The 14,268-nt window shown below is 37.4% G+C and overlaps 1 protein-coding gene and 1 long non-coding RNA gene across 4 annotated transcripts in view; one reads left to right on the forward strand and one right to left on the reverse strand.

The window, feature by feature from the left end:
• Positions 1-14,268, forward strand: part of SPAG1 (sperm associated antigen 1) — an 80,722-nt gene that overhangs the window by 22,977 nt on the left and 43,477 nt on the right. For all 3 annotated transcript variants that reach the window (XM_015145786.3, XM_077943914.1, XM_077943915.1), the window contains exons 5-10: positions 3,314-3,375; positions 3,898-4,004; positions 4,589-4,694; positions 7,092-7,222; positions 11,421-11,527; positions 12,267-12,426. In XM_015145786.3, the coding sequence (XP_015001272.3) occupies positions 3,314-3,375; positions 3,898-4,004; positions 4,589-4,694; positions 7,092-7,222; positions 11,421-11,527; positions 12,267-12,426 (673 nt within the window). The remainder of the gene's footprint in view (positions 1-3,313; positions 3,376-3,897; positions 4,005-4,588; positions 4,695-7,091; positions 7,223-11,420; positions 11,528-12,266; positions 12,427-14,268) is intronic.
• The window catches only part of LOC114680309 (uncharacterized), a 42,043-nt gene continuing 28,962 nt past the window's right edge, over positions 1,188-14,268 (reverse strand). Inside the window, exons 3-5 of the long non-coding RNA XR_003732477.2 lie at positions 7,053-7,207; positions 4,226-4,360; positions 1,188-2,441 (exon numbers count right to left, since the gene is read on the reverse strand). This is a non-coding gene — a long non-coding RNA (uncharacterized LOC114680309). The remainder of the gene's footprint in view (positions 2,442-4,225; positions 4,361-7,052; positions 7,208-14,268) is intronic.

Raw genomic sequence — 14,268 nt, forward strand, 5'->3', positions numbered from 1 at the left:
TATTTGTTGCTAGTAAGCAAATCTGAGCTTTCAAGTGCAAATTAGGTCCAGGCAAGTGGGGCAGTGGCTCAGGCCTGTAATCCCAGCACTTTGGGAGGCCAAGGCGGGTGGATCACTTGAGCCCAGGAGTTCGAGGCCTGGGTAACAGAGTGAGACCCCATCTCTACAAAACTTTTTTTTTTCATTAGTGTGGTGTGGTGGCACATGCCTGTAGTTGTAGTTCTAGCTACTCAGGAGACTGAGGTAAGAGGATTGCTTGAGCCCTGGAGGTCAAGGCTGCAGTGAGCCATGATGACACCACTGTACTCCAGTCTGGGCAACAGAGCAAGACCCTGTCTCTAAAAACAAAGTGCAAATTAGGACTTTAGGTATTAAATATTTAGTATAATATAATAATATCTAATAATTTAGATATTATGTGTTTCTCAAATTTCTGCTTGTGACAGAAAATAGCCCTTAAGGGGGATACTTGTCAAAGGACAACATTATAAAAAATTTCAAGATTTAATTGGCTTATATTAACAATTTGTGAATCAGGATGACATCTCCTCTAAAAATTTAGAAAATGTGCTCCAATGGCCATGGCAGAACAGCTGGTTTTTATAAGGTAGCTTGAGCAGGGACAAGGAATACAAAAAGTAGACTATTTAACAACAGGTTATTTTCCTTATAAGGGTTAAAGCAGAAATTTGGTTATTATCTATGTCTTTTGATTTCTCTAGTCAGATAAGCAAGTTAATTTTGGGTTGGTGATATGGAACTTTAGCACCAGTGACTACATTTTAGTCTGTTGGGGCCTAGTGCAGGAGCTTAGTCCAAATCACTGACCTCCTATAAATTTTATTTAACATACCTGAAAGTCTTTTTTGATGAGCTCCATGTGGATATTAACAAATTGTGATTTATAAAATTGTATAATGAAATCTGTGAATATTTGGAAAATCTGTATAACTCCAATGACCGATAGTTTTGAGGGGTGTGAGCGTGTCATGATACTGAAAAATTTGAGCCGCCCCATGGATTATGACAGTAAATATGCAGTGTTATAAGAATACATAGAAGGCACATGTCCCAATCTTTCAGTCAGAGAGCATTGCCTTCTTAAAATATCCAAATATAATATTACACATTAGATTTTATCCCATATACTAAGTCCATGTCTTGAGACTTTTATTGCTCCCCGTTCATTTTTTTATTTATTGAAAATTTTTTTCTTCTTTATTCAGTTATAATTGATAACACTTGCATATATTTATGGTGTGATAAAACAATGTGATGTTTTGATATATCTACACAGTTTGAAATGTCAAGCCAATTCATGTCCATTTCTTGATCCCTAAAGGGGGATATTTTTTGTCACAGGTAGGTATTTGAGAGCCACGTATGAATATTAAATACCCCTGATTTCGCATCAATGCCTTTTGAAACTAAGTGATACAACTCGTATTAGTTTCCTAGGGCTGCTGTAACACCACAGGAAGTGGTTGGCATAAAACAACAGAAATGTTTTCTTCCACAGTTCTAGGGGTTAGAAGTACAAAATCAAGGTATTGGCAGGGCCTCCAAAACCTGTAAGGGAAGATCCTTCTTTGGCTCTTCCAGCTTTTGGAAGCCCTGGCCTTCCTTGCCTTGTAGCAGTACAACTCTAAGCTCTGTTTTCATTTTCACACCGCCAGCTTCCTTCTCTTGGAACTTCGTCTCCTCTTTTTATAGGGACACAGTCATACTGGATTAGGGCCCACCCTAATGACTTCATCTTCACTTGATTATATTGCAAAGACTCTATTTCCAAATAAGGTCTCATTCACAGGTACCAGGGTTAGGACTTCATCATATTGTTTTGGGAGACACAATTCAACCCATAACATCATCTTAGCATTGAGAACATTGTCTTGATGAGCAGGAAATCAAGTGCAAGCATCAAATGAGACTTTTTGAGCCTGTAAGGACTGCATAGTACTCATTTATGTGGTTTATATAGTTCCTAGTATTGCTATTAGCAAACCTGAGCCTAATGAGAATGAAGATATGTAACAGTTTAAAAACAAATCAGCACCTACTTTATTATTATAAATTCTACTATACTTCCCTTTCTTCAGACTATATAGATAAATATTTTAAAGTTAATAATTCCTTAGTACTTACCTAGCAAAAAATTGTACCCTGTCTCGAAGACTGATTATTGGTGAGCATTATGGCTATTGTTTGCCTTTCTCTCATTCTGTTCCGGTGCAGAACCTGCCCTCTGTCTTCAGCAGTGGGAATGTGGCTACTTTGGGCCACTGTTAGTGCTTGGTCAAGATGGGCCCATGACCCGAGCTAGCCAATCAGTTCTTCCTTGGAATTTCTCTAACTGAAGACAGAGAGAAGAGTCACTCTCCTTTTCCTCTGGTGGAGAGAGCTGTGAGGTTATAATTCCAGAATGCTTGTGGCGATGTTTCCTGCCACATAAAGAAAGCAAGTACCCATCAGGGAAAGTGAAATCAGTAGGTAGAGAGGAGCAGAGACTGGGAGGGACATGGAGAGCTGGAGAAAGGGCATAGGAATCCCCTCATCCAGCAATACCCTGCCCTTCCATCAGTTTAGTTATATAAGCTGATAATTTCTTCTTTCTTAATGTAATTATTCCAAATCAGATTACTGTCATTGCAAACTTCTGACTAACATAGCAGTTATTCTTGTTTCTCCAATGCCTAGGTTTGAAAAGAATGAATCAGAATTTAGTACTTTTTTATTATAAGAAAATCAGTAATAATCATATTCACACATAAGTTTCAAAATTATACATATATATACTTAAAAACCTATAGATTGTCCCCAGAATAACTACAAATTTAAAATTCTTAATAACTTTAATGCTGAAGTTATAGTAACTTCCAGGGTACCTATTTTTCTTATCCATTCCATTTGTATATCTTTATTTTATTTTTTTGAGAAAGTCTCGCTTTGTCACCCAGGCTGGAGTATAGTGGCTCAATCTCTGCTCACTGCAACCTCCACCTCCCAGGTTCAAGCAATTCTCATGCCTCAACCTCCAAGTACCTGAGATTGCAGGCATGCGCCACCATGCCCAGCTAATTTTTGTATTTTTAGTAGAGACAGCATTTCTCCATGTTGGCCAGACTGGTCTGGAACTTCTGGCCTCAAGTGATCTGTCCACCTCAACCTCCCAAAGTGCTGGGATTACAGGCGTGAGCCCCTGCATCTGGCCTCCATTTGTATATCTTAACCCAATAATTTACATTGCATTTACAGTAAAACCTGATAATCTTATATTAAATATACCTCATAAAATATGATTTTATTCTTTTAGGAAAAATGTTCTAAAAGACCAACTAAAAAGAAAACTCCAAGGGATTATGCAGAATGGGATAAGTATGTTTTACATGTCTTTATATAAAATGTATCACTAAAAAAGTTATCTACCACAAAATACTGCAGTAATTTCTTAAATAATTATTATAAACCTGAACATGTCAAGAATACCAAATTACTTTAATAGAGTACTGAGAATATCTGGCCTCAGCCCTTTTGATGTTTTTTCAGTACATAAAAAACTACTATATCCTTTTTTTAAATATAAAACCAACCAAAAAAAAACTAATGTAATTTTTATACCCATCCAAACTATAAAAGAACAAAAATGTAAAATTGAGATAAGTTAGTCACATTTTAATTTCAAAGTTCTGACCAGTTTAGATTTGATTAACGTTTAAGCTCTCACTAAATTGTGTGTTTTCTTAAGAAGGAACTCAGATGACTTGAACTATAAAGTTACTGCATATCTTTGAATATGGATCCAAAGGCATACTTGTACAAATATAAGAATATCAATAATACATTTGTTTTCTTGCCTGTATTGTATTTCGTTTGGTTTTTATTGTTCTTTCATTTAAGATTTGACGTGGAAAAGGAATGTTTGAAAATTGATGAAGATTACAAAGAAAAGACGGTAATAGACAAGTCACACTTGTCTAAAATTGAGACAAGAATAGATACAGCAGGTAATTGGAGAAAAAATAATAATTTAGTAGTCTTTAAAGTTTTTGAATTATAATAAAAACTGTCAATCTAGAAGACATTGTCTTTGAGTACTGCACAGATTACCATGAAAAGCTTATGGATTTTCTCCGACAGTTGACCATTCAACAAATTTGCTTCTCTCTTTTACCCACTTAATTTTTAAATGTAGTAAGACTTTAAAATATAAACTTATTTTTCTTACTGTAATTCGTTTGTAATTCCTTTTTTTCCAATCCTCTTTTCCCTCCAAATTCCTCAAATTGTTTTCTATTTGCTTCAAAACAAAAAGATGGGGCAGTTTATTTGTTTTTGTTTGTAGTCAACAGATGAATGGCACCTATAAAGTAAAACAAAATCAATCATTAAAAAAATTCTGAATCCTCAAAACTTGTGAATGATTTAAAAAGAAAACATCACTAAGCTTAAGGAATCTTTTATTTTCTTTTGTTTATTTTATGATCTTTCTGCTCTCTTCTGCTTCTGTTAAAATAAGCATTCTTAGATTTAAACTTTAAAAATTCTGTTAAATTATATGTTACATATAGCAGATAACATTTATTTCTAGGTCTAACTGAGAAAGAAAAGGATTTTCTTGCCATTCGTGAAAAGGAGAAAGGAAATGAAGCTTTCAACTCAGGAGATTATGAAGAAGCAGTGATGTATTATACCAGGTGAGCAGACGTTTGTTGTGGTTTAAACTTGCCTTTTAAAAAATGATAATGTCTTAATTGTTGAAACATAAATAAGCGAAAGTCTATGTCAGAATCTCTCAATGTATTGTACTTGTGATTTATCATATATTCACTTATGTTTCTCCTATTTTTTCAATACTTTTCTCAAACCTTTAAGCTCCCACTCCACTCCTACTTTTGACAGAGGACGTAACTTCCTATCTTGCAGAGAAAATAGAAGCCATCTGACAGGAATTCAACAGAAGGCCCATATGATATAGAAGTGAATAACTTAGGTTCTACTGTAGACTGCCTGGATTTAATTCCAGTATTTGTGGTGCTCCTTCCTACCACAGGGCCTTTGCACATGCTGGGTCCTCCATCAAAAATGCTTTTCCCATGGCTGATCTGAGTACAGTGGTGTTTACAACTAATTGATCACAACCAGATACAGATTTCCTTGTCCCTTCTCCACTCCCACCATTTCACTTGACTAGCCTTTGAAAGAGAAAAGAAAATTAAGAAGAAAAAAATGCTCTTCCCTCCTCCCATTATCTAGTTAATTCTGATTTATCCTTCAGATCTTAGTCTTCACCTTACTTCTTTGGAGAAGTCTTACTTGACCTTCCAAACTAGGTTAAATCTCCATCCCACCCCACCCACTTCACCTCCCAATTTATAGGCTCTTATAGCAGTCTTACCTCTCCTTTGTAGCACTTGTCAGAAGTATAATTTAAGCTTGTGTGATTTGATAATAACTAGAATGTAAGATTTGTAAGAGCAGAACCCAATTGTCAAGGATTTTTACATCATCGTATCCCCAAGGCCCAACAAAGTACCTGGTTCATAGTAGCTGTTCAATAAGTATGTATATGAACTTCTGAAGTTCTTAACAGCCTATGAAAAGTAGACTAAGTTTTTAAAATGTTGTTACAGATAAACTGTTCTTATAGAATCACCAATGCCACCTTAGCCCTAAACTCTGTACAATCTTTTTTCCACCTTTGGAAATAAGATAGATTTTTTTCAATGTTGTTGATGTCTCTAAAGAAGTTTTCTCAGACTGTTTAAATGAAGACATGAGGTAAAGAGGATATATGATGGATCATTCATTCAGTACAGCCTCCCCTGTTCAGGCTGGTGGATGTCAGTCTTGATAACTGTTCTTTCTTTTCTTGTAGATTTATACCACAGAGTCTCTTGTCTATTACAGGTTGCAAAACTCTTTTCTTCTTTTATGAGGAATCATGTAGTTGAAGAATTAAAGCAGCATAGTATAATGGTTAATGGTTAAGGGAATTCAGACTACCACTTTCTGACCTTGGGCAGATTCTTTTTTTTTTTTTTTTTGAGACAGGGTCTCACTCTGTTATCCAGGCAAGAGTGCAGTGGTATGATCATAGCTCACTGCAGCCTCAAACTCCTGGGCTCAAGGGATCCTCCCACCTCAGCCTCCGGAGAATAGCTGGGACTACAGGTGTGAGCCACCACACGTGGATAATTTTCTCTTGTATTTTTTTGTAGAGACAGGCTCTCACTATGTTGCCCAGGCTAGTCTGGAACCCCTAGCCTCAAGCCATGCTCCCACCTTGGTCTCCCAAAGTGCTGAGATTACAGGGGTGAGCCACCATGCCTGGCTCCAAAAAATGTGTTTGGTATTTGATATTTGATGTTAACTGACATCAATGGTTTTTTTTAAGGTGATCTATAGGTATTTATCTTTTTCTACCTTCATTTTAATTCTAGTAACTAGAGCTCAGATTCCAGATATATGAGTATTTAAATTCTCATAATGCCTCTAAAGCCTGAGTTAACCTTAAGGCTGTTAACTGGATGTTTAAGCATCTGTTTAAATATTGATTTAGTATGCTTATAGAATTGTATTTTATTATTTTTGATAATATAGGCTATATTTGTTTGCAAAGGTTGCTGTAACAAAGTACCACAGACTGAGCGGCTTAAACGAGAGAAATTTCTTTTTTCACACTTCTGGAGGCTGGAAGTTTGAGATCAAGATGCTAGTAGGGTTGGTTTTTTCAAGGCCTCTCTCCTTGGCTTCTAGGTGGCCGTCTTCTCCCGGTGACTTTACAGTCTGTCCATACATGTATGTCCGAATATCTTCTTCTTATAAGGAAACCACTTTTATGGGATCAGGGCCCCATCTCATGACTTCATTTCACCTTAATTGGCTTTTTAAAGACCCTATCTCCAAATACAGTCATGTTCTGAGATACTGTGGGGTTAGTGCTTCAACATATGAATGTTGGTGGATACAATTCAGCCATTCAACAATTATACACAGGTTATAATTGTTTTATGTGTAACTTAAGCTGAATTTCTCTACGTTCTTGTGTTTACCTTAGGCTTGCTTGTTGCCAGTAACGGTTTCTTTTCTAGGAGTATATCGGCGCTTCCCACTGTAGTTGCCTATAACAATCGAGCTCAAGCAGAAATCAAATTACAGAACTGGAATAGTGCTTTTCAGGATTGTGAAAAGGTCTTGGAGTTAGAACCTGGAAACATAAAGGGTAAAAAATATTATAGAATTCTTTTACATTTACAGCAGGACCCATTAATAAAGACCATTCATAGATACTTGCAATGTTTACATTAAAAATATTTCAGATAAACTCAAATTTCTGTATGTGAATCACCAACTTCACAAAGTTGCCTTTAAGTTTAACTTGTAAGTTAAGTCCCTGATTATTTGTACGGAAGTAGCTAATAATCCCAGAGGATTTAATAAAATACATATATATTTTTAAGAAGTATCTCAGTAAACAAAAAACCAACAACAAAAATAAAAGAGAAGTATCTCGGCCAGGCACAGTGGCTCACACCTATAATCCCAGAATTTTGGGAGGCCGAGGTGAAATGATTGCTTGAGTCTAGGAGTTTGAGACCAGCCTGGGCAACACAGCAGAACCCTGTGTCTCAAAAAAAAAAAAAAAAAAAAAAAAAATCTCAAGCTTGCATTTGAACATTCTCTTTATCAAAAAAAAAATAATAATAATAAGTATAACTTAATGTAGATTTTCTGTTATTTATAAATATAATAAAATTATAAGCCCACACTGGACCTCTAGAACCTTCTCCCAGCTTCTTTGTGGATATTTTCACCTAGGTGGCTGTATATAATTTTGTTTGTTTGTTTGTTTGTTTGTTTGTTTGAGACAGAGTCTCATTCTGTCACTGAGCCTGGAGTGCAGTGGCATGATCTTGGCTCACTGCAACCTCTGCCTCCTGGGTTCAAGTGGTTCTCCTGCCTCAACTTCCCAAGTAGCTGGGACTACAGGCATGCACCACCACGCCTGGCTAATTGTTGTATTTTTAGTAGAGAGATGGGGTTTCACCATGTTGGCCAGGCTGGTCTCGAACTCCTGACCTCAGGTGATCCACCTGCCTCGGCCTCCCAAAGTGCTGGGATTACAAGCGTGAGCTACCGCTCCTGGCCTGTTTTTGTTTTGTTTTGTTTTGTTTTGTTTTTGAGATAGGGCCTCACTGTGTCACCCAGCCTGCTGTGCACTGGTGCAATCTTGGCTTACTGCAACCTCCGCTTCCCAGTCTCAAGCAATCCTCCCACCTCAGCCTCCCAAGTAGCTGGGACTACAAGCATGTGCTACCACACCCGGCTAATTTTTTTTGTATTTCTTTAAAGATGGGGTTTCACTGTGTCGCTCAGGCTGGTCTCAAACTCCTGAGCTCAAGTGATCTGCCCACCTCGACCTCCCAAAGTGCTAGGATTACAGGCATGAGCCACTAAGCCTGGCTTGCTATAAATAATTTAATTTTCACTTTAAATTAATAATTTGAATAACTTAATTATAAATTAAATTTGTCCAAAAATGACTCTTTCTGCCAGAAACCTGCACTCTATTTTGATTCCCTGTCCCTGTGACTGACCACCTTGTCATGGTTCAGACCTGAAGTATGCAAATCAGACTCTATTCTCCTTTTCTGTTATCAAGAAGGAGTCATTCCAAGAGGGAGTGACATACATTATAATTGACACATTATATTTCTTTAAATTTTTATGGATTCAAAATAATATAAACACTTTTTCACATGGAATGTATCCCTTTTTGCCTATAAACATGGTGGAGGTGGCAGAAGCCATGGGAGTGCTAAGGGGAAGCCTGGTGCATCACCTGCCACTGTCATTGTCATGGATTGCCCTCCATTTACCAATAAAGTCCTGTTGGGCCTGTGTTTTATGCAAGCTGGTCTCTGTCACAGAGTATGACTGGGCTCCCAGCTTTAGGCAGCAGCCCACTGAAGGTTTTGCCAATCCCATACCACTGCTCTGTCAGGCCCTGTGCCAAGCACTTTACGTGTATTAACTCTGTTAATTTTAACAAGTCTCGGCCGAGTGCAGTGGCTCATGTCTGTAATCCCAGCACTTTGGGAGGCTGAGGTGTGCAGATCACCTGAGGTTAGGCATTCGAGACCAGCCTGGCCAACATGGCAAAACTCCATCTCTACTAAAAATTAAAAAAAAAAAAAAAAAAAAAAAAGAAAGGAGGGGTGTAGTGGCTCATGCTTGTAATCGCAGCACTTTGGGAGGCTGAGGTGGGTGGATCACTTGAGGCCAGGAGTACAAGACCAGCCTGGCCAATGTGGCGAAACCCCATCTCTACTAAAAACACAAAAAATTAGCTGGGCATGGTGGTAGGCACCTGTAATCCCAGCAACTTGGAAGGCTGAGGCAGGAGAATCACTGGAACCCAGGAGGCAGAGGTTGCAGTGAGCCGAGATCATGCCACTGCACTCCAGCCTGGGCGACAGAATGAGAATACGTCTCAAAAAAACCTATAATACATTTTTTAAAAAATTAGCTAGACGTGGTGGTGGGCACTTGTAGTCCCAGCTTCTTGGGAGGCTGAGGCAGGAGAATTGCTTGAACCTGGGAGGCAGAGATTGTAGTGAACTAAGATCATGCCACTGCACTTCAGCCTAGGCAACAGAGCAAGACTCTGTTTCAAAAATAAAGAAAGAAAGAAAGAAGATGTTAGCATTAGGTAAAGCTGAGTTAAGGGACACAGGAACTCTCTGTACTATCTCTGCAACTTTTCTGTAAATCTCCAATTATTCCAATATAAAAAATTTTAGAAAAGGACAATCATTATGTCATGAATATTTCTTCATGGAAATTCCCTTCAGGAATCTGCGTAGCAATAGCAATAGCTAAATTATATTTAAAGTGCAGTGCTACAACTTTAATTAAATTTAAAACAAAATGATTTATCATTTAGATTTTCATAGCTCATTCTAAGACTAAAATTCAAATTGGTCAAATTTATAATTATGTTTTAAAATAGCATATTAAAATATGCCAGATAAAATTTCACACCTTTCGGCCAGGTAGGTGGCTCATGCCTGTAATCCCAGCACTTTGGGAGGCTGGCGCAGGTGGATCATGAGGTCAGGAGATTGAGACCATCCTGGCTAACATGGTGAAACCCCATCTCTACTAAAAATACCAAAAAAAATTAGCTGGATATGGTGGCATGAGCCTGTAGTCCCAGCTACTTGGGAGGCTGAGGCAGGAGAATCGCTTGAACCCCGGAGGCGGAGGCAGTGAGCCGAGATTGTGCCACTGCACTCCAGCATGGGCAACAGAGCAAGACTCTGTCTCAAAAAAAAAAAAAAAAAAAAAAAAAAAAAAAAAAAATTCCCACTTTTCAGAATTACCAAACTTGATTCTTTTTCAAAGTAATGACGTATTACACCAAGTTCTCCTTATATAATAGTTAAAGATGAGTCTAGAGAGGCATTCATTGTCAGTATTAAATAATAATCAAATTATACATTGAAACATACCAAAAAAATCAAATACGAATTATCAAAGTGCTTAATTTCTGGACCTAACTGACTTAATCATCAGGATTCTCTCAGTTCCCTGTGCTAAGTAACTCCTTCTAATCATTTTAAGGATTGCTATACAGATGTCACTAATGAGCCATATTCTGAGCTAGATGCTGGTCAGTAACACACTATTTTTTGTTGTTGTTTTGTTTTGGAGACAGAGTCTTGCTCTGTCACCCAGGCTGGAGTGCAGTAGCACAATCTTGCCTCACTGCAACCTCCACCTCCCAGGCTCAAACAATTCTCCTGCCTCAGTTTCCCGAGTAGCTGGGATTACAGATGTGTGCCCCTACGCCCAGCTAAAATTTTTTTGTATTTTTAGTAGAGATGGGATTTTGCCGTGTTGGCCAGGCTGGTCTTGAACTCCTGGCCTCAAGTGATCCGCCCACCTCAGGCTCCCACATTGTTGGGATTACAGGCGTGAGCCACTGTGCCTAGCCAATATACTAAATTTTGATAAGGGATTCTATGTTTTCAAAAAGTGGCAAAATAATACTCACCATAATTATAAGAAGGAAAGGATTATTATCAGTGAAAATCATTCCGATATTGCAATACAATGTGTTGCCTGTGAAGGGTTGAGGTATGAAATCTCTTAGTCCTTGGAAACACTGGCAGGGCCTGGGGCTGCCAGAGGGCCAGAGGGTTGTTATAGAGGGGACAGTTGCCTGATGCAGCCTCTCTTATGTACCTCAGTGTCATCTCCTATGTGTGTATCAACATGAAAATGGGTGTAGTTGAGCTTTGGGTAATTACATCATAAAGTATTCTGTGCTGCTCATATTCTTCCACTTGCAAAATATGTTGCAACCATAATGCCAAATATTAAAAAACACACCTTTTATTCTGGTAAATTTTCAGCTCTTCTGCGTCGTGCTACTACATATAAACATCAAAACAAGCTCCAGGAAGCTATAGAAGATTTGAGTAAAGTACTGGATGTTGAGCCTGATAATGAGTTGGCCAAGGTAAGTGCAGAAAGTGATTTCTCACCTAATTCTGTAGTTGGCTGTTTCTGTATTTATTTTAAAGTGGTATCAATCTTGCCAAACAAATTATGTTGAAGATTAGGTCACAGCTTTAAAAGGTAGGTATGTTCTAGACACCCCAAAACGTTAACATCTATTTGAAGTGGAAGAAAGCAGAATCTTAACTTTTTTTTCAAAACTATAAACCTTCCTCTGAAAGACAAATATCAATTTTTCTTTTTCATATATGCTGGGTGTGGTAGCTCACACCTATAATCCCAGAACTTCAGGAGGCTGAGGTGAGAGGATTGCTTGATCCCACAGGTTTAAGACTAGACTGGGCAACCTAGTGAGACCTCGTCTCTATATTTTAAATAAACAAACAGCATATGTAGCATGATTTCATTTGTGTAAAACTATACATCTCTGTGGGTATATATGCATAGAAACATCTAGAAAGATGATTATCAAAATGTTAATAGTAGTATCTGAGTAGCAAGATTTTAGGTGATTTTTTTCTTTATTTTTTATACTTGTTACACTGGTTTTTTTGTTTATTTGTTTTGTTTTTGTTTTTTTACAGTGGACACGTATGATTACAATCAGACAAAGGCCACCCCAAAAAAAGCCGTGTCTTAGTTGTATTCTTTTTTCAACATCTTTATGTTTTTACCTGAAAGAATGGTTATATTTATTATTAAAGGAAAATATTTTGTTTAATATGGTGATTATGTTGCAGAAAACCTTGTCAGAGGTTGAAAGAGATCTGAAAAATTCTGAAGCTGTATCTAAGACTCAAACCAAAGGCAAAAGGATGGTTATTCAGGAAATAGAAAACTCTGAAGATGAAGAAGGAAAAGACAGTGGAAGACAACATGAAGATGGCAGTGGAGATAAGAGTAAAATATCTTTTCTATTTAGGTTATGTAAAAAACTGCCTTTTTATATGATGAGCTGGCTCAGTTTTTCTATTTGTACAGAAATTCGTAATCTACCAAAGTTTTTCTAGCTTTGCCTTGTAAATTCACAAGCCAGCTTCGCTCATCTTTTTCTTAATACAGCTTGACAGAATCTCTCAAACCCATTTTCCTTCTTAACCTGTCACCTTTTTCTAGTGCTCAGTTTAATTCCTGGTCACCACCTTTAAATGTAAATGACTGTGTTCATATGACACAAACCATTTGCAAGTTAACCTTAAATATCTCTCTCTGATAATTGTTTTGTATGTATCTTCTTGACTGCAAACAAATGTGTTGGTTTCAAAACAGGTATGGGTAGCCCCATTTATATGCTCAAAAATATTTTAAATATGCAAAAGAAATAAGTATAATTTAACACTTGAAACAATATTTTAAGAGAATCTAGACTAGATAAAGCGTTATCTTCATAATATAAAACATCAAAAGTTATGTCAACTTTGAGGGGAAAGATTTGCCTCATCACTTGACAAGGGACATAAAAACTTTTCCCTCCGTCAGCTGGGTGTGGTGGTTCACACCTGTAATCCCAGCATTTTGGGAGGCCGAGGCGGGTGCATCATGACGTCAGGAGTTCAAGACCAGCCTGGCCAACATGGTGAAACCCTGTCTCTACTCAAAATACAAAAATTATCTGGGTGTGGTGGCATGCACCTGTAATCCCAGCTACTCGGGAGGCTGAGGCAGGACAGTGGCTTAAACCAGGGAGGTGGAGGTTGTGGTGAGCCAAGATGGTGCCACTGTACTCCAGCCTGAGCAATAGAGTGAGACTCCATCTCAAAAAAAAAAAACAAAAAAAACTTTTCCCTCTTTCTTGAGAACACCTGAGCAACCGGCAGGGGCAGGGCAGTGGAGGGGGGAGATAGTATCAATTTTGAAAATCATTCACAAGTAAAAATCAACTTGTAAGTAATTTGACAGAATATTCTAATTTTGAGAGAGATACAAAATGTTCAGTTCAGTCCATTTGAAAAATAAAGAACAAGTTTTAATTTTTTTACATGACAAAAAATAATGTAATGTATACACTTCAGATTAAAATACAATCAGTTAAGATAGGATAAAGACAAAGGAACAGAAAGGGAGGGAGGGAGAAAGAGGAAGACAATCAGAGAGGTGAGAAGGAAGAGAGAACATAAAAAGAATTCAAAAGGGAGAAATTAAGGTAACCAGTTTTTCAAGGATTCAGGCTTGCCTTTTAGCCAGATTGTAAATACGATCTGGCAGCAAATCTTCTTAGGGTTTATATTTAGCTTTCCATAATTAACCATATGTCTTACAGTTAAAGGAAATAATTTTAAATCTTATCTGAAGTGAGATGAAGTATAAGCTATATTAATTCCTGTTATTTTAAAATTATTAAAAAATTTTATATATAGTAAAAATGGACCTTTTGAATATACAGTTCTAATACATGTATGGTTTCATGTAACCATCACCATAGTCAGGATACAGAACAATTCTACCATCCAAAAAGGCCTTCTTGCTGTCCTTTCAGTGAAACCCTTCCCTCACCCCAGCTCTTCTCTGTTCCTATAGCTTTACCTTTTCTAGAATGTCATATAAATGGAACTGGAAAGTATGTCACGTTTTTAGTCTAGCTTCCTTCACTTAGCATGTCACTGAGATTCATTCATGTAGCTGCATGTACCACTGGCTCATTCCTTTTTATTGCTGAGTAGCATTCCATTAATAGTTATACCAAAGTTTATACATTCATTTATTCAAGGACATTCAGGTTATTTCCAGTATTCGGTAATTATG

This window comes from Macaca mulatta, chromosome 8 (assembly GCF_049350105.2).
Source record: "Macaca mulatta isolate MMU2019108-1 chromosome 8, T2T-MMU8v2.0, whole genome shotgun sequence".
NCBI lineage: Eukaryota > Metazoa > Chordata > Mammalia > Primates > Cercopithecidae > Macaca > Macaca mulatta.